Genomic DNA, 19,553 nt, shown 5'->3' with positions numbered 1-19,553 from the left:
TCCCCATAAGTCACAAATGCACTGAGGCATGCCTGTTACAAGGGACCCAAAATAAAAGTAGTGTATTTACCTGAGAGTCAGTGTGTATATGTGAACTAGGTATTTTTGTCTTTAGCCCAGTCATGCAGAATCATAACTCTGCCTATCTCGTACCTTATATAAAACCAGGTTTATTCTACCTCATTAAGGTAAGGTGTTTTGTGAAAGATATATGGGTTTGTGAAATGTTTATCAAGGTATGTGGTTGATATTTTAATTTTATTAGTTTAGAATGTGAAACTTTAAATTTTGAATGGGTTTTGAGTAGTTTTGAATGAACAAGAGGCCTCCTGATGGATTCACAAAGAAAAACTGTTGGCTTTTGGCAAGTGAAGCATAATTCCTGAGAATGCCAGGTATGTATTTGTCATAGGTTTTCAGCCTCTAGTTAGTGAGCATATCTAGCACTGTAGGAGCTGTCAGAATTCTCTCAGTCTAGTAACAAGTTTCCAGAGAGAATCAGAAATGGAATGGTTTTGACTGATTAGGGTGAGGATAGTTAACTCGTAACCACATTAGTTTGTGTATAAATTATTATTTAATATGAAATATTTCATTAATTTGGGAAAAAAAAGGTTCTTAGACTTCAATAATAGTTACTTTAATTTTATGTTCCATCACTCTTCCTCATGCTTTTTACTATCTCCCAGTATTGTACTTGGAGAAGGAAGAGATGGTTCTACCACTATTTCTGTGATCTTTGGCATGTTCCTTAACGTCTTTTGAGAAGTTCTCATTCTGCAGAGGGATGCATTTGGATCCGTAAAGGTCTTCACCATGGTAGCATTATAATAGTACAGAACATTGTTGTTCAAGCCACATTGTTAATTTTAAGTTTTCTAGAAGGCACTTAAAGTAAGAAGCAGGTGAAATTAATTTTATAATGTGTCTTGTTTAAGCCAATATATCCCAAATATTGTCATTTCAATGTGTGATCAGTATAAAAATCACTAATGAGATGCTTTATGTTCGATTCGTGCCGTCTCGTATGTATTTCCACCCGGCGCCTCCGGTTTGCACGAGCCATATCGGAGTGCTCGTCCCCGCTCGTGGCTGGAGGCCAGTAAGCTGCCGCAGTGCGCGGCTCGGGTGTCATCTCTGCCGCTGGTCTGCACATTTCCGAGGTGCTTGTAGGGATCAGATGGGCTGGTCTTACCTCTTACCTTTGATTTCAAGGCTGAGAAAAGTGAGTTAATAAGAATGATCTCAAACCTGCATGTTTACAAACTAGAAATAGTTGCTCTTGGACTGTGATATATTTGTACTCTCCCCCTTCCTTGGGCACATTTCCACCCACCCAGCTCGCTGTGGTTGCCACCTTGCTTAACAATTGAATTGAAGAGAATGTAAACCAAGACACTACACACACGACACACACACACACACACACACACACACACACACACACACACTCACACACACACACACACACACACACACACTCACACACACACACACACACACACACACACACACACACACACACACACCTCACCCTCCCTAAGGCTCCTTGGGCTGTAACATGATCCCTGCTGGGTGGGCCCCGGGGAGCTGGCCTGGATCAGCAGGTCCACCTTTAACCAGGTCAACTACTTTCCAAAGGCCTGCAGTTAACTTGCCTTTCACCACCTACTTGGTTCTTCCTTGTTCACCTGGCTGTCCCAGATGAGGATAGGCCTAAACAGTAGACGCTCCCACACCCTGACTTAAGACAGCCACCACAGGGAACAAAGTAGTGTTTTCCTTTAACTGATGGCAGCTTGCAGGTCTTGCCAAGCCCCTTTTCTCCCAGACCCTCAGCCTGTCTATCTCCTCCCCCCCCACCTCTAGAGGAAGCTCCCAGAACAGCATCAGTGGTAGTCAATGTGAACGAGTGCAGGGGCATCCTAAGTTCTACCTTCTATTTCAAAAAAGCTCATACATAATCTTCTATCTTAATTTCTTTAGGGAGGAATTTAAGCACAGTTGTTTTAACACATGATGAACTCTATAAACCAGTAAGTTTCAAATATAAATTAGAATATTGATAAGCAGAATCATAGTGTATATGTTAGAGACACCCAGGCATTAAATGCTGTCCTAATTATCTTTCAGAGTTCAGAAATGTTGCCCTTGTTTTCTTTTGATTTCTTAATATGTGTATTCTTCACTCTTCCCCCTGAATCTGATACAGGGAAATACAACACAACGTGCATTTGTTCTGTTCAAAGAACATGTCAATTCACTGTCCGCTCCACTCCTCAGCTGGCTGAAACGTTAGTGTACTGCAGGATGAGAATACTGCTCAGAATGCCCTGGGGAGACATTCGGCGGCGCTATAGCTGAGCATGGCCAGGTGGCGGCAGCATTGGCCGCTGCACAGCCGGGCTGCTCAGAGACAAAGCCCAGAACCCCGGAGCTTTAGGTCATCAGCACAGCTCTTCCCAACACAAAAGCAGGAAGGGACACTGCAAACTGGAAAATGATTTCACTCTATCCAGATAGTTTTCTTCACTTGCAGTGGAAAATGCACCAAGTGTCCTGTGTTGCAATTAACTGAATTTAACTGAAGGGGTGTGCATGAGCTGGTGGGGATGATTTGGGGAAGTGTGAAAGGCCCTGCCCACGGACCTGTAGTTTGGATTCCCAGCAGGAACAGGGTCCTGGTTCCTGGGCTGGGAGAGCCCCCCATAACTGCTTTGGGCCTTAAGATCTTCTGTAGAGCTTTTCTTTTATAAGGACAGAGACACAGATTAACACTCCAGATCTGTTATGCCTCCTGCTCTTGGGGGTGTATTTGTTTACAGTGTCTTTTTTCACAGCACCTTTCTGCTGTAGTGGAGCTTGGCTTTTCCTGTTCTGGATAATCTGTGAAAGGGAGAGCATGTCATGTGATGGCAGTCAAAGGTGAGATGGATTTATGAACTTGAGGCTCAACCTGTCTTGAAGTGGAGCAACAGGAAGAGCATTTTGCTTCTAGGAAAGTGGATCTTTATAGGTGAAGTAAAGAAAGAGGAAGAAAAATACAGCTTGATCACAGCCGCTGATGTTGGTTTAGCACGTCCTGCTTGTCAGGCATGTGCTGAGCAAGGGCTACATGTTATTTAATTGATAAAAATAACACTAAGAGGCAGGTATAATTAATTATCCTTTTTTTAACAGATGAAGGAATGTAGATTAAGTGACTTCCTAAAGTTACCTGGCCAGTATGAGCTTCAGACATCACTGGGCTCCCTCCAGCTCTGTGCGCCCTATACCCCTACCTTATGCTGCCCTCTGAAGAAGCTGGTTGTTGGGTGGCAGTGATGTAGATCTTGGATGAGAAAAATTACTCAGGAGCTGTGCAGAGGATCCGGACCTACCTCAGCCAAAGAACTGTTAGTCCAACATCGACTGTATACAGAATTTCATGACAAAAAGGATGTTCTGTGAAAGGCAGGAAGCATTTGGTACTCAAAGGTTAAGTAATGCTGGAATACTAAATTTACCTGTTTGTATTCAGGGGAAATTAAATACTTGATTAACTGAAAAGAGATAGAATATATTTATGCAGTTTTTAAAGCAGAACAGTTGATAAGAGAGGGGAAGTTCCTTTAATTCAAATCAACTGTGTGTTTTCCTTTTCTGTGTCTGCCAAGTGTAAGAGGGAAGGAGAAGGTGAGAAATCAAAGGGCTGTGCCATTTTGTGGAACAGTAGCATCCCGTGGCTAATTGGTTCTCACCTTCTCTGAGAAAACAATAGGCACAGAGCTCAAGAGGGTTTGAATTGTACCCATCAAAAGACTATTAGAAGACACCCCTGCAATTCATGGAAGTTAGGGACACTTACTTCAAAGTCATTTGCACTTACTTTTCAAAGGCATTTGCACATTATTTGCATTTCATGGGCTGCTCATTAGTCCCCTCACCTTCCATCCTTCTAGTGTTCCATTCTTCCTGGGATTTGGAGCTTGTCTTTGCAGGCTCCTCTTCAGCAGGAGGTGCTGTGCTGTGTTTGACTTTTCCCTTCTCTTTGCATCACTTTACTCTGTGTCTTTAACTGGTGGAATGGTTTCAGGAGCCCGTTAGGTGGCCGAGCTCCCGTCCTGGAGTGTCAAAGGAGTCTCAGGATTATCAGCGAGCCAGGGGGATGTTGGGCTACTGTAGAGAGAGGCTCCCCTGCCAGCCCCAGCAGGTCTGCCCCGTCCATTGGGCCTGGCCTCAGGCAGTGGTTCTGCGCCCTTCTCCCTGCCTGTGTCCCCGCCAGGGGGAGCCTGGGTCACATGCAGCCTCCTGCCAGCAGGGGGCACTTTCATTCACCCTTATCAGACAGAAGCCAAACTCCTGGCTTCCTCTGCGTTTTGTGTTTTGTTGAATTCTGGCTCCTGAAGATTATTTTTACTGTTGTTGTGTCTAGAGTGAAAGTGTGGAGTCACAGCGTACCTTTACCAAGAAAGAGACACATATTTCAACTAAACATTAAAAAAAACTTCTAATTTAAATCTACCTAAAAATATAGACTGATTTGTAAGTACATGTCATAAAAGGCAGGCTGAATGATCATCTCTCAGGAGTCTCAAAGAGACTGCCTTCTTTTCCCTGCTTTGTAGGGGACGTTGAATTCGACTTGCACTAAGTTCCATTGTAGTTCCGAGAGAGTGTGGTTCTGCCCAGGGCTGTTTGAACCTGCAGCTATTGATCCCTGATTGTCGGAACTTCTGAGTGTCTGTGTCCTTTTTAATAATCTTAACCCATTTTTTGTAGCTTATTAAAAGTATGTACTTTTCCCGTGCGCAGTCTGTGCTTTTTAGCAGAGCAGATACAGCATCAGGCAGAGTCATCAGAGCTCTTGCGGCGCCTGGCTTTTGTTCCCTTGCCCTTCTCCCGCAGTAGCCGGCTCCGTTAGCGCCGTGTGGGAAAGAAGCGCTGAACCAGCTCCGGTCAGGATCTAAGGCTGTCTCAGAGTAAATTGCCCAGTTTGGGGGGACGGACACTTTTACAGATCTGGAGTTTTAGTTCATCGTGTTGGGTGAATATTGAGGCATGCCTTTCTAGAAGGTAAGCACACAACTTCAGACTTTTTGACAGACAGGCAAACCTTACTTCCTGGGAAGTAATCATGTGGAGAAGAAAGGATTTTGGATGGAAGCCAAGAGACCTGACGTATCTCTGACTGTCATTCTTAATTATTTAGGCTTGAGCAAGTTACATGACCTCTCTGCCCCTCAGTTAATCAATCTGCAAATTAACTGAACTTGATGAAATAATTTCTAGGAATTCTCCAGTGCTCCAAAGATTCCAAAAGTACATGCCATTGTCTCTGGGGCAGTCTGGCCATATCCAGAACTGGGTTTAATTCTTTCTTTAAAGGCTCCCTGCCTTGGGTGTCTGGCACATCTAATTTTAAATTCCATCTCTACTGCATAAATAATATGACATAAGGAGGTCACTGACCCTTCCAAGTCTTGGGTTTCTTATCTATAAGATGAGATGTAAGTTATATCCATCTTATGAATTATTATGAAATCTAATGAGATAATTCATTAGAGAACTTTGCTCAGGGACCAGCACACAGACTGCAACCAGTATGTCACTCTGTTAATTGCAAAATCCTTGAGAGTAGGTAGGCATCTTCCTCTTCTATCTTAATCTAGCATACTTATCATTTTATATCAGTTGCTCAGTTCTGTAGTGTTCGGTAAATGCACTATTAAAGTACAATTTTCAAGGAAATTAAAAACATGACTTTCACATAAATGCAGAATGAATACATGTCAAAAATTTATTTAGCTTCTAATGAAGGAACCAACAAGATGATAAAGTTGATTTATTGGAGGACTAGAAGAAAAGGATTTTACAGTTTATATCAAAATAATTTTCCTATTGTGAAACAAAAATGGTTTATGCCCCTTTAAAGTAATCTTCTATTCTGGACATTTGTATCTGTACAGGGCAGACATCTTCAAAATAACCTACAAAGTCTTAGGTAGGCCTGTGGAGAACTGCTTCTGTACTCTGGCACTGTGAGGATGTGCAAGTCTCCTTTTGCTATTTCCAACTTTTAGATGATTTTTCTAAATAGTTATAGTAAGATTAAACCTCAAGTATTATTTATCTTAGGAAAAGATGAAACAGAAATATGATTCTAGTATGTAAGTATCTATTTTCTGCCTAAACTTATAATAAGTATTAGGTCCACACATAATTATGTTTTCACAATGTTTCATTAAGAGGATTGCAGGGCATTTAGGAAAACACTACTAATTTCAAAGGTGATACCATGGACGGTATCAGGGATTTATGTACATTTTAGTTTATAAAAAATTTGGTGAGATATGCATTATAATCTCTATTTTGAAAATCAGGTGAATGAGCCTCAAGTGAGGTGACATCATTTAATCAAGAACATGTAGCCAACATGAGCCAGACTTGAAATTCAGTCTGATTCTGAGTCTTATATTCCCTCCAGTGACCTGTGTTCTACCTTCCTCAACTTTAAACTCTCCTCAATTTTAAAGTAGATCTGTTGTTAAGCTTACAGATGAATAGGTCTAGTTTTACCTGTAAGATAGAGTATATACAAAGTGTCCTTTTCCATGTAAGAGACTTGCCATTTTGGAACCGCCTGAGAGATGTGGGCTTTCTGTTTCCCTGGCCACTGGAGGGATGTTTTAATGAAAAAATAAAAGGATTCCATTTTGGTCTTTAAAGCCTCTTCCTCCTCTCAGTTTGTCTTCTCTGTAACTTATCTGTCTTTCTTATCTCTCTTCTGGCCCCCAATGTGTCTGTAGGTGGGCTGGATCCTTTCCATTCTGGATGAACTACAGCTGAGCCCCCAGCCTCCCGTCGGGGTTCTCCCTCTGGGGACTGGCAACGACCTGGCTCGGACTCTCAACTGGGGCGGGGTAAGAACGGCCCCTGGGCTGCCCGTGTCGTCAGCGGCAGGGTCCCCGGACCCCCAGATGTTCTCATGGAAGGGGAATATGTCTCCCCTCCGAGGAGTAAGCTGGAGTTGAGAATCGAGGTGCCCACAAACCATGATTGTATCTGGTACCTTCTTCAGTTTAAACTTACAATCAGCTGGAGAAGAAGGGAAAGCATAGTGTAAAAAAAAATGGGGTTAGTACAGGGACCTGGGCTTTTTGCAGTAGCCACTAAAAGACAGCAGGTGGGTTGGCTTTAAGCTTTGATGTAAAGCGATCACACAGACTTGAATTGATCCTGACCCACAGCCCTGGCGTAATAGCAAATCTGGTTCAGACCTTACTTTGGGAGAGTCACTTTTGCTGAGCATTTGGTTTTTCCAGTCAGATTTATCACGGCTTTGGTTTTCCACCATGAGCTGACCGCAGGCCAGCTTAGCGGGTGTAGCTTCCCTGTCATCACCAGATATCTCACTATTTACTTTTTTACAGTACTAAGAGAGTAAGGAGGCACAGTGTGCTGCCTACCAGCTTTTCATCTGCTCATATGAGACCATTGCCTGGTCTCCAGGAAAATTATCATCAAATATTTGCAGATAGTAATTGGGCCTTGGTTGATTAACCTACACAGGTCTTTTTTTATTGTTGTTTTTTTAAGCATAATGTAAATAACTATATTTACATGAAGCCATGTATTGTCAGTGTTAACCCCTGTCATCCAGATCCATGACCTGACTATCCTTAATGCACGATCAGGGGTAAGTAGCTCCCTCACAGGGCTATTCCCCAGTCAGACTTGCTGCAGGTCATGGAAGCAGTGGTGTCCTGCTACCAAGGGTAAGGAGAGGTGAGTGGAGTGGAATGTTAGTATAAGAAATTGTCTGTCAGCTGCTGCCTTGATCATTTTCCCTCTTTTCCACACTTTCTCCATGTATCCCCCAAATTCCTCTAGTAGAGGGTCTGGGGGGTCCTGTTTTCACCCTGATAAAAGCAGCCATCCAGCATGGCCCTCAAATGCCTACCACTGATTATTGGTTCTTTGTGCCGGCAAAAATTATTCTCCAGCCCAAACCGGGTAGAGTTAGTGTTTCTGTGCCCATTAGCTGTGACTATTGTCTTAAGTTCCAAGTACCTTGAGGAAGACGGATTAACCCCGAGCCCTGCGAGAAGCAGAACAAACAGAGCGCTGTAGCAGAAGAGCTCTTCCTTGCATGAAAATACCTTTGGCTCCGGCGCTGCCGCTCCAGACTGCCATGCGTGTGTTTTTGATTCCTTAGGGCTACACGGATGAGCCTGTTTCTAAGATCCTTTGCCAAGTAGAAGATGGGACCATTGTACAGCTCGATCGCTGGAACCTCCATGTGGAAAGAAACCCAGATTTGCCTCCAGAAGAACTTGAAGATGGCGTCTGTAAGGTCAGAGAGTTCTTTCTTCAGTTTAAAGGAGCCCTGGAGCATCTGCCTGAGCCACAGGAAATACAGTTCTGGGTGGAGAATCATGTGCCGATTCTTCCTATGAGATAACAGGATAGCGGTGGAGTTTCTGGCTACGAGGCCTATGAGTGTAACGCTACCCCAGTGATTCTGCCCCCTAGACGTCTAAGGACTTAGATTCCAACCTGCTTCCAGAGCTCAGGGAGCAGTTCTCTGTCCTCAGCTTCCATACCAGAAGGATATGTATGTATTTTCTAATCTTTCAAGTTCATTGTAAACTCATAACCTATGAGAAGATGAAACATGGATGTTCTGAAGCATTAGGCACGTGCTCTTTTCAATAGAAAGATAACCTCCTGAGATTTCTGGTCTGGTATCACATAACATTTATGTTTAGGAAATATTAACTAAGTCATTTTTAACACTTGTATGGAACTTAAAGATTCCTATTTAAATGTTTTTTTTTTAACTTTTTTGACTTAACTGGTTTTCCTTCAGTGATTGAGCTTTTACTTCAACTCAGGACAAACCAAGGGATATAGTTGTAAATATGCTCATGTAGAGCTTCACTGGAACATTTGGGTCTAAGTTTTGGCCTCAATTCAGATAAATTTGACAGGTTGCCAAGTAGCTACTTCCTCCATATTACTTGCTACTTTTCTTCTGTGGTAGTATTTTCAGGTTGTTCTATGCCTAAGAATCTCCAGGTCTGCCTATTAAAAATACAGATTATAAGACCCCAGACTCCAGGGATTCTGATTCACTAAACGCAGGTTAAGGCCCAGGAATCTGTACTTGAAACCTACCCCTGCTATGTTGGATTATCCCATTGACTGAAGCCAAGATTTCATGGATGTTTCAGCCTTAAAACAAACTGAACCCCAGTTATCATTTTAGACCAAACCAACACCCATTTATTCATTAACACCATGATCCTGACCAATTGTGAATACATACTCAAGTTTCTTATTTGGCTAAAATGGATTAAGGCATGTTTTACCTTGTCTTCAAGTTTTGTTTTGTTTTGTTTTTCACCTAAACCATGATCCAGAATTTGTAAGGTTTCCAGTAGATATCATGATTTCTTAATTGATCATGAGTTCATAATGTCACAATGTTTTTTAAACAGCAAGTATTATCTTGGGATATGACGTCTAATGTATTTGACTTACAGAACTTGGATAGAAAACAGCCAAAGTGAAAAGTGTGCCATATGGAAACTGTAAGATTCTTTCCGCACTAAACATAGAATTGTTAGGCCCCCAACTGAAATCTGTATTTGAATCTCTTCCCAACAGCTTAAGAAATGGAAAGACTTCTTGGTGCCGCCAGGGAACAGTAATCTAGATAATTGAAGGGCTTTGAAAATGGATCTTTGAGGAGATGTGTAGGAAATTGGGGCAATTTTTCCTGGAAACTATGATGAAGAACTTAGTAACAGACTAAATCGGGGTATGATTTAGGGGATGGTGACCAGATGTTCCACTAAGTTATCAGTAGATGCTAAGACATGAGTTAGAATTGTTGCCAAAAGAACAAAAATGGTAGAGATGAACGTATCTGTGGTTTTGGCAGGATCCCCAGTCTCTGCTGTCATTACTAAGGACTGGTATTTTGTTTAAGAGCAGGAACTGGACATTCTCAAATATGAAGCCAGGAGAGGGTGTTGTGATGTTGACATTGCTCTGTTTTTAGTTTCTCTCCACATTCTCTGTTGTAACCATTTCTAAAGGATGATTTGACCTCTGAATCATTTTAAGCTCTGACCCAGGACCCTTCATGAAAGGTTCATTCTTTATTTCCATTAGAGACCAAGGCAATCCATTTTCTTTCTTTCTGTATTAATATCTCTCCTTTACTCTCCCTTTCATTCCATTTTGTCCTTAATGGGACAAGGTTCTCACTCTAGTCAAATAGAAAATTGTACTTTGACACATGAAACACTGTAATACACTTACTTTTGGAATAATGAGGGTTAAACACTTATTTCTAATAGAAGAGAAGTGTATTTCTATCTGGAGGATAAACCTGATAATTATCTGGAGACATTATCCAAGCTGAGATAAAATTACCTCTCTATTTACTTTAACATTTATCTTCTACTCTGTGCTGCAGAAAGAAAAGTGGAAGAATCCCCATTTCCCGTCTGGCATTTTCCACGTGCCTTTCTGATGGTTCTAACATTGAATCGAAGCCTTAAAATCACAGCGAAATTTGAGGTTTCAATGCACGATTTTAGGTTTTATAGTTCTCTCCTTTTATTGAGCTTGAAGCGATAATACTCAGGGACCCAGAGGACTCTGGGAAGGAAAGCTAAGACTTGTGTGTGTATCTGTGTGTCTACGTTTGCATATTTCATGGTCATATGAAAGATATGAGGCTTGATAGGCTTAATAGGAACCTGAATCATACCGAGATATATGTACATAGATCAAGAATAGCTGAATGTCTCCCAGTGCCTTATTCCTTATAACTTTTATCAAAATATGTAATTTTTAAAATAGGTGAAGCATAAACAGATTAAATATTATTATTAATTTTAAACTGTAATATTAATATGCTGAACATAAATTCTCAAAGAGTATCCATTGATTCAGTGGATTAGACATGACCTTACAACTGAACTTAGTTTGCTTAGTGAGTCATCCTTTGTAACTTTTGCAAATCTGCATCCCTCAGCTTAATTAGGTTCTCTTAGTAATATCCACAAGAATAGTTCTAATTTAATAATTTGTATTTGTGTCTCTTGTTTTCTATACTACTTAAAATTCTTGGGAGTATTATTTGATTTGAGCTTTCACTAATGAATTAATTTTAAAAATCCTGTCCTTTTTATGTAGACACTCTCTCCCTTGGGTTGTGACTCATCTCTTTCCTAGGGACTGCCCCAGAGGTGGATGTCTGGCTTTAGGGCTTCATTTTTCTCTTTCCTCCTGTTACACACAACTTAACTTCTACCTTTTTGTTCATCGTTGCAGCTTCCTCTGAATGTTTTCAATAATTACTTCAGCCTGGGATTTGATGCCCACGTTACACTGGAGTTCCATGAATCCAGAGGTGAGGACAACGTCCCATTTCCATCTCCCAGGGAGGAAGTTTCCAGCAGGTGTTTTGCATGTTCCCTTTTGTTTGCATATCACTTACGTGTTGATGGTGTGCTTCAGTGTTGTTTCATTTTAACTTTCATGAGGACCCTGGGAACTAGACAAGATAGGAACTTACTACAAATGGGACCCTGAGACTGAATTGTTTAGGGTCTCAAAGATGGGGAAGGGCAGAACTGGAGGTCTGCTCCAGGTATTGGGGCTGCTAATCTTTAAGTATGACTGTAAACTTTGAAGTTAATAAACTACTAGCAAGTGATAGAGATTCTTTCACTGATGTCATTAGGATAGTCATAGCTTCTCAAACCAATCATTCAAGTCTAACACTTCATAACCAGGCCCACTGAAATCTCCTAGCAAAAACATAAAACTCCTCCCCGTGTGCATAAAAGAAACAACACCTTAAAACAATAGAGGGGCCATAGGCGGTTTGGGTTGGAAGAAAAGGATATGATGATGATTGCATTAGGTGTGGAAGGTGCTGGGGATCACCCCCTGAATGGGATAGAAGGGGGATCAATGAAGATGAGAGGGTCAGTTTAAGCAAAGAGATGGATTCAGTACTGGGGAAGCAAAACAAGTTTTGAAAGAGAACAAAGCTGAAATAATGACATACAGTTAGGTAAATTTTATTGAAAATTTCTTATGCCATTCAGAGCTGAGAAAGTTTAGGATTTAGGCTGATGCTTTGAAGCCCCCGTCTTCTACACTTGCTGACTCAGTGTCTCTTAAACTCTCTTTCTCATAAATTCTCTTATTAATGTAATTAGACTAAACATTTGTGTCTATTCCTATATTTGTAACTATATCTGTACCTAGTCTCTTATGAATATGTTAATATATAACCAAAATAATGCTAGGCTCTAGGGTAGTTAAGTAATTTGTGAGACAAAAGTAAAAAAAATGAAGGATTATCTTACTTCTTTTCTTCCAGATTCTTCAAGAGCATAAGTGGTTTTAACTCACTAAAGTTGAAATACAGAGTCTTAAAAGCTAGAATTCAAATGTTCGGATTCCAGTAATAAAGGCCGAGAAAATTCTAATAACACTCCAATGCACTAAAGATGAGTGGAGCTATACAGGGTGAAGACTGTTAGAACACACTAGGGAACCAAAGTTCAAACCTGTAATTCTCTTACTGAATTCAGCAGTTCAGGTAGATTTTGCCTTCCTACTTTCATGAAGTTTTGAGGGTCAAATGCTGTGCCAAATAAAAGCAGTCCTAGTTGAAAAGAGAACCATAGTTTGGCTTTTCTTTCTGATTAGCCAGAAAATCACAGATAGAAAGGTTGGTTGATAACAGAACCACAAATAGCCAAATCAGAAACCAAATCAAATACACCACTACCTCCCCACCTCTGTGCCATAGACAGTTCTTGGAGATAAGGTATTCAGAGGGTCTTACGTTAGGGCAGACATTTATCACCAGTTTGCCCTTCCTGTCTTTAAGGAGACTTAATTTGGGGAAGTAAATGGAGATTTCTTTCTCCATTTCTTACCCCATTTTTTATTTCAGATTCTTCAGGAGATTCCAGATCTGACTTGCTAGTAAAACTCTTAAGTTCATTAGCAAGATTTGTAAAATAACACAGTTGTCACTAATGCATATATCTCCCAAAATAGACAGCCTGGCATGAATGGAGGCCTAAATGAGTTTGTGGCTCACAATGAGCTCATTCAGGGGAGCCTGATATTTATCTAATGAATCTGAAAGTTATCCTACTGATACATTTCCTTGCATTATGATGAACTTCTATGCCTCAGAGTAAGAAAGGAGCAGAAAGAGAGACGTTAAGGTGGAAAGACCAGGCAGACTTCGAAGATAATTCTTGTGGGAAAGTGACTTTCTTTTACTTTAAGCTGTGGGACTCTTTCATTTTAGAGAATACTATGCAAATTGTGGTACATATGTATATATACATAGTTTTATATGTATGTGTGAGATTATAAAACAATTGGATAAAAGATGCCAAGCATTAATCTATGAACAGTTTATTGCTGAGGCTTAGTATAAGTGCTTCCATGAATATGGAATGGAATTGCGAACATTTGTCCTGCAGGTAAACCAGAGCCTTTGAGGAAAAAATTAATTACCTGTAGAAAATCAGCTGAAGAGCTGATAAGGGAGAATTGATGTAGACTGAGAGAAACAGCTGCAACATTTGTGCAGGCGATGTAGAAAGGGCACAAATAAATATCCACAAAATACTGGAACCAGATTTGGTTGATACGCCTAGAGCAAAGGTGGGGACTTTTTAGTATCTGGTAATCTATTCTTTTTGTGTTAAATAAAAATCATGATTTATGATGAAAAGCATAATTATTCAAGTACAAATACTTTAAATATAAAGTATACATATACTTTATAGATGTATATATGTGTGTGTGTGTTTTCTGTCTATTTGGATTTTCCCTGTAGTTTGACTTCAAAGTCAAATATCAAGCTTATATATTATAAGCAAATATCAAGCAAATATATATACACACATATATATATATATATTATATATATATGTATTATATATATATATATTCTGTATTCTGTTTTCTGTTTATTTGGATTTTCCCTTTAGTTTTACCTCAATAATCAAATATCAAGCTCACCAGCAGAAGGAAAAGATAGCCAGGTCACATTTTCAATACAAGTGGACTGACTGACTTGTATTGGTAGATAATGAGTGGCTGTTCTCAAGCCAAGAACGCTCATAGTTGAGACTCTGCAAACTGTTCTCAAACACAGCCACTCACAGCTTGAGACTTGATGACAAAACTTGTATCATTTGCCATAAAATCCTTAGAGAATGACTCCCAGCCTCATGAGAGTCATTATTTTAAAAAATGAGCTTGGGTAGAATAATGCCTGAGGTATTAGCCAAAAAAATGCATAGCACTTTAAATTGGAAATTATGCCAATCCATCTGCATGTGATGAGTAATAAATACAAATCTCACTAAGGCAGACTCTTGAAAAATTTAACTGCGGGAACAGTTTGGGGATAGACCTGAAATAGCCCATCAAACTGACATGCAATGAATGCAGATTTTTGCATTATTACCTGTGTTGTGTTTCTTTTAGAAGGGAAAACGGACATGACATTTCTTTTGAGACAGTTTATTGGTGGTGTTACTATGTAAATGCTTGTAGAATTACCTGTAGAAAATCAAGCAAGGAGTGAAAATAGTCTTAACATTGTGATTTACTTTGTATAGAAAGAATGCAAGCATTTGAATTATTTGGTTTTCTTAATTTGATCAGAAAGGTTATACTTCATTTGATTGGAAAACAGAGATGTTTTCTTATTCTTAAGGTGGCTAAACCCTACGTGGTTGAACTGCTTGTGCATCAGAAAGTGCAGTCATTTGGAACAGAATTTGGAGATGAAATAGAATTGGCCATTTAATTGTCAGTTGGATTCTTGCCCAGTACTTTAATCATTATTGCATTATGACAGTGCCTGAGGAGGTACATTGAAAACATTCCAATCTATTAACATATAGCCACATTAAGAATGATTACGGTTATCAAGTGGCAAAGTTAGGTCTCACTTTGCTGCTGTATGAATTAGATTGTCATTTTTTTGGACACGAAGTATATTAAACACATCCAACTTTTAGTCTGAGACTGGATGCTTAAATTTTACTGCCTCATTGAAGTTACTTATTCAGAGGAGTTGAACCTGATGCTGCAAGGTCAAGGAAATGCAATTATGACTCTAGAGGAGGCAGTATTTAAATTTTATTTAGTATTTACTATTTTCACTGAATATACAGAGACATGCACATCTGCACATTTCAAAGGATTATGAATGTTTCATGATTTGCATGGAGGACAGACAGATTTCTTTAAAAAGGTTAGGACTTGGAGAGGTGCAGCTGAATCAGCCGACTGTCTGATGAGAAGCGACTGGGAGAAAGATCTATCCCCAGAAGGGATAAATGAGCATAAGGGTAAAAGAGCAAAACACTGACAGTGAATTCCTTTGGAATATCTTGGAATTTTATTAGAAAGAATGTAAGGGAATAATAGCTCATTTGGGGATTTTATAATCCCTTGAATTCATGTGACCATTTCTCTGATGCAGATTCTTGTTTAATCTTCTCGTGGTCCTCAACCTGTGCAACACACAAGAGCAAACTCAAAATTAAACGGTTTTTCAGCCAGAGCCTTTGCTGTCCTATGCCTTGAATCCATTCAGTAGTTCATCTGCATAAATATATTTACAGATCTCCACTAAACCAAATGAATTTTTAGGTCTGTTACAAACAGGAGTGCAGATGGTAGTTAGGAATTTTTGCAAAATGTGAAAGCAAACTCCTAGTTTTTATCTGAATTACCCCTATTCAATTACATTTAGGAGCTGTATACATAGTTTATGCAGGAAATGCCCTGTGGAGGCCCAAGCAAATAATCACCCCTACACTTCTTCCCTCTTTGTGCCAACATCCCTGCCCTGTATCCTGCCCACACTCTTTTTTTGAATAGAGTCTAGAGTGTCTCAACTTTTAATGTGCATATGAATCACCTGAAGAGCTTGTGGAACCATGGATTTCTAGATGCCCCTCCTTAAGCATTCTAACCCAGTGGGTCTGGGGTATAAATCCTTATAATTTGCATTTCTAACAAAGCTCCCAGTTGATGCTGCCGGTCTGAGGCTACACATTTGTAGCACTGGCCTGTGTAACCAAGGGCAGGACGATAAGGAAGCTGTTGCGTCTGTTGGGTCTGTGGGAAGGGGAGAGGTGAGAAGGAAGTAGGGGTGCTAATCTAAGTTACTACCTTTATGGAGGTCCCTATAACAAACCTACCTTTTCCCTTTTACAGAAGCAAATCCAGAGAAATTCAATAGTCGTTTTCGAAATAAAATGTTCTATGCAGGGGTAAGTATATATATATCATTTTATAATTATTACATATTATTGAACACTAATTGTTGTTAATAAGGATGCTAACTATATTGAAAATAATTATACATGTTAGATATTTACCTGTATGTCTGTGTATGGTTACTGTTCAGTGTCTTGGTTTAAAGGTTAAAGTAAGAGGTGTTTCTTAGTTGGCAGAAAAGAGAGCTAATGTTCATCTTTTTGGAACTTTAAAGTCCTAAGGCTCAATGTTTTTCTGAGTGGTTAATATTCAAGGAGCGATGTGAAAAACATCAAAGACAGTCTAGAGGATGGAAACATTAGGTAGACTGAAAGATGTATGCAGTGTCTTGGGTAGGAATGTAGTTTTCACAGGGGCATTAATGATTGGATGGGAACTTGGCAGAGCAGGGAAGGTTTCTCATGGAAGCATATATATGAGATTAAAGGGGATCTCCTGTTGCCTTCTCCTTCTTCTCAGGGACATCCCTGGTGGTAGATAGCCAGAAAGGAAAAGAAAAAGAAGGAACACACTCCTAGTGGCAAATTCAAAATAATATCTGCACTCTATGGACAAGTAGGAGGTCAGGAAAGGTAGTCAAAGTGTATCTTCAAACTGACCTTTCACATTGTTTCCTTTTCCACTCTCCTACTGTGATCTTAAAGTTTGTTATAGGTTATAGTCTGAAAACATAGAGAAAGATTTCAACTTGATGGCCACTGTACTACTTTACTTTTGATTCAGCAAAAGGAGAACCTGTTTTGTATTTTTGCATGGTTTAGACATTATTAGGAACTATCTAAAAGATGGAAACAAGGATTTATCATAACCATGTAATTAAGATTTTTTTTTATTTCCTTGTGGCATAGGCAGCTTTTTCTGATTTTCTACAGAGAAGCTCTAGAGATCTATCCAAGCATGTTAAAGTTGTTGTAAGTATTGAATGTGTTAACTCATTTCATTTGAGTGTGACTATGTATGCTACAAAGAATGTACCCCAAATACCAGTTTATGTACTTAGATTAATCAACAGGCTGCATGGGATTTCTGAGATCATTTAGTGTAGGTCATTCAACCAACATTTCTGAGCGTTTAGCTTTGTGTTTGTCACTGCCTTATTTGCTGGGGATGAAGATAAATAAGACAACTAATTTCACTTAAACAAACTTTGCAGTTCAGTCCTGGAGAAGGGCACATAAATCCTTGCAGAACAGTATGATCAATGTTATTATTGGCTTTGTGTATAAAGTGGTGGCACAAAGGGAGAAATGAAAACTGACTATGTGGTGGGATCAGGGAAACTTCATCAAAGAAGTGACGTTGAGTTGATTCTGGAAGTAGAACAGATGCTTGCCAAAGATCTTTATTCCAGGGCTATCTGTGGAGTCTGTTTTAGAAAAAAACGCTCATTTGTTTTGTGATGACTCTCCAACCTGGTTAAGGTGCTTCACCACTGAATGGATTTTTTTTGAGGGGGATGCTCTTTCTTCCTGGGCCTCCATCCCAGGTTTTTCACACACTGCTTGGAGGCTAGAGAGAGGGCAAGGTGTCTTTTCTCTATGTTGTAAAATAGCATATAATTAGTTATTAAGAAAGACATTAACTGTTTCCTTATAGCAACCAAATTCAAAGAAGAAATGAACAGGACTTGGTTGTACCTAATTATATTAGTAAGGAAAAAGAAAACTGAAAACATAAAGATGGGGAAGATGGAATGGGACCATAGCAATGCTTGACTTTATCACGGCTCAGATAAAGAATACAGTGTGTGACAAGAGGGGACAGAACAAAAGATAGACATTAAAATAGAGAAAAAGTAGATATGAGTCTATAGAGGAAAATAGAGGAGCCATGAGAGCATCAAATTAAAATATGTGACCATCAGTAAAGCATATATGATGAGACATGAATCTCCTCCTGAATCAGGTGAAGCGAGAGAGGCCTTTACCACCAGGGTTAACCCTTGGCATCACTTCCAGATTGTTCAGTTCTCATAGCAATGAAAAGCAACATCTTTTAAAAGACAAGACTCTTGAATGCAGAAATATTGCCTTCTTAAAATTAGGTACAAGAAAGACACACGGGCTCTGTGTCTTTATTTTGAATACATGTGCAGATTTTTATTTTGATAAAATTATGGCTATTAAACTTAAGTAGCAGCAGCCTGATGTCAAACTTGCCCTGTTTCTTCAGCTGCTTGCAGCCCAGCCCCAAATCAACTCCCCCTCTCCTTACAGTGCTTGAACATTCAGAGGGAAACACCAGAGCACCTGCCCAGGGCAGTGGCCATGTTGAATGGCGCCCACTGTTGAAGTCAGCTGGGTTGAAATGAGCCTCTGTGTACTTCTCAACCCCGAGGGGGTTTCTCTCCTACATCTGGCTGTCCTCTTGCTGAAAACGGTCTCATGCATAGGTGGCTTACATAGCAGGGATTAAAAGAAGCATTCAGAGAAGCCAAAATGACAGCCAAATAACTAGGAAAGATTTGATATCACCCAATACATGTAATATTCCATCCAGGTGGATTGGTTTATGTAATCATCTCTCTTTTTAGGAGGAGAAAAAAAATAGAAACTAAACGTAAACATCTAGGATTCAGTCCTAGGTGTACCTTTATGAGGTAAATGAATTTGGTGGAAACATTTCACCTCTCAGCAGAGTTTACTGTCCACATTTAAAACAGGCATAACAAGACATGCCTCTGAAGCAACAATTACTGACCATTGTGCTGTGACACAAAGGGACAACCAGTGCATTTCTACAAGGACATCACTGTATGTTTTCTTGATTGTGCAATGGAAAGGATAGAAGGTTAGCTAGAGCAATTAGATGCATCTGTAACAACAGACCATCTTTGCCATGGGGTGGGTGAAGTCAATGTTTCTGAGGTAATAGTTAATAATCTCTCATGTAAATGTAAAATGTTTGTATGAATAGTATACCAAAAAAATCCCAGGACAAAACAGAAACCTACTATGGCATTATTTGCCCTTCGTCCATGTTTTTTTTCTTACTGTTGTTTTGATTTATCACTATGTGAGCTTGCACATAGGAACACCTTTTGTATGCACACATTTTCCTTTGTGTGTGTTTGAAGTAGGGAAAAAGTTGAAAACTGCTGTTCCAAAGAACTGTAAAGTTTAAATGCAATAATATGGAGGAAAACTTTGTAAACCATGATACATTGTAAGGTGCCCATCTTTATATAACTTGATGAATTCCCAGAATCACTG

The 19,553-nt window shown here is 39.7% G+C and overlaps 1 protein-coding gene across 10 annotated transcripts in view; it reads left to right on the top strand.

Moving 5' to 3' along the window:
- Window positions 1–19,553, top strand: part of DGKI (diacylglycerol kinase iota) — a 395,960-nt gene that overhangs the window by 226,629 nt on the left and 149,778 nt on the right. For 9 of the 10 annotated variants that reach the window (XR_008998562.1, XM_057504799.1, XM_057504796.1 and 6 more), the window contains 5 exons: window positions 6,789–6,902; window positions 8,198–8,335; window positions 11,332–11,410; window positions 16,279–16,334; window positions 17,190–17,252. Coding sequence is in view for 9 of the 10 variants with exons in the window: in XM_057504799.1 (XP_057360782.1) it covers window positions 6,789–6,902; window positions 8,198–8,335; window positions 11,332–11,410; window positions 16,279–16,334; window positions 17,190–17,252 (450 nt within the window). In the remaining variant the exon portion in view is untranslated. The remainder of the gene's footprint in view (window positions 1–6,788; window positions 6,903–8,197; window positions 8,336–11,331; window positions 11,411–16,278; window positions 16,335–17,189; window positions 17,253–19,553) is intronic. The other variant, XM_057504798.1, reaches the window with a different exon arrangement.

Source organism: Manis pentadactyla, chromosome 7, assembly GCF_030020395.1.
Source record: "Manis pentadactyla isolate mManPen7 chromosome 7, mManPen7.hap1, whole genome shotgun sequence".
Classification (NCBI taxonomy): Eukaryota; Metazoa; Chordata; class Mammalia; order Pholidota; family Manidae; genus Manis; species Manis pentadactyla.
The sequence above is the reverse complement of the archived record's forward strand: the minus strand, read 5'-3'. Positions and strand labels throughout refer to the sequence as shown.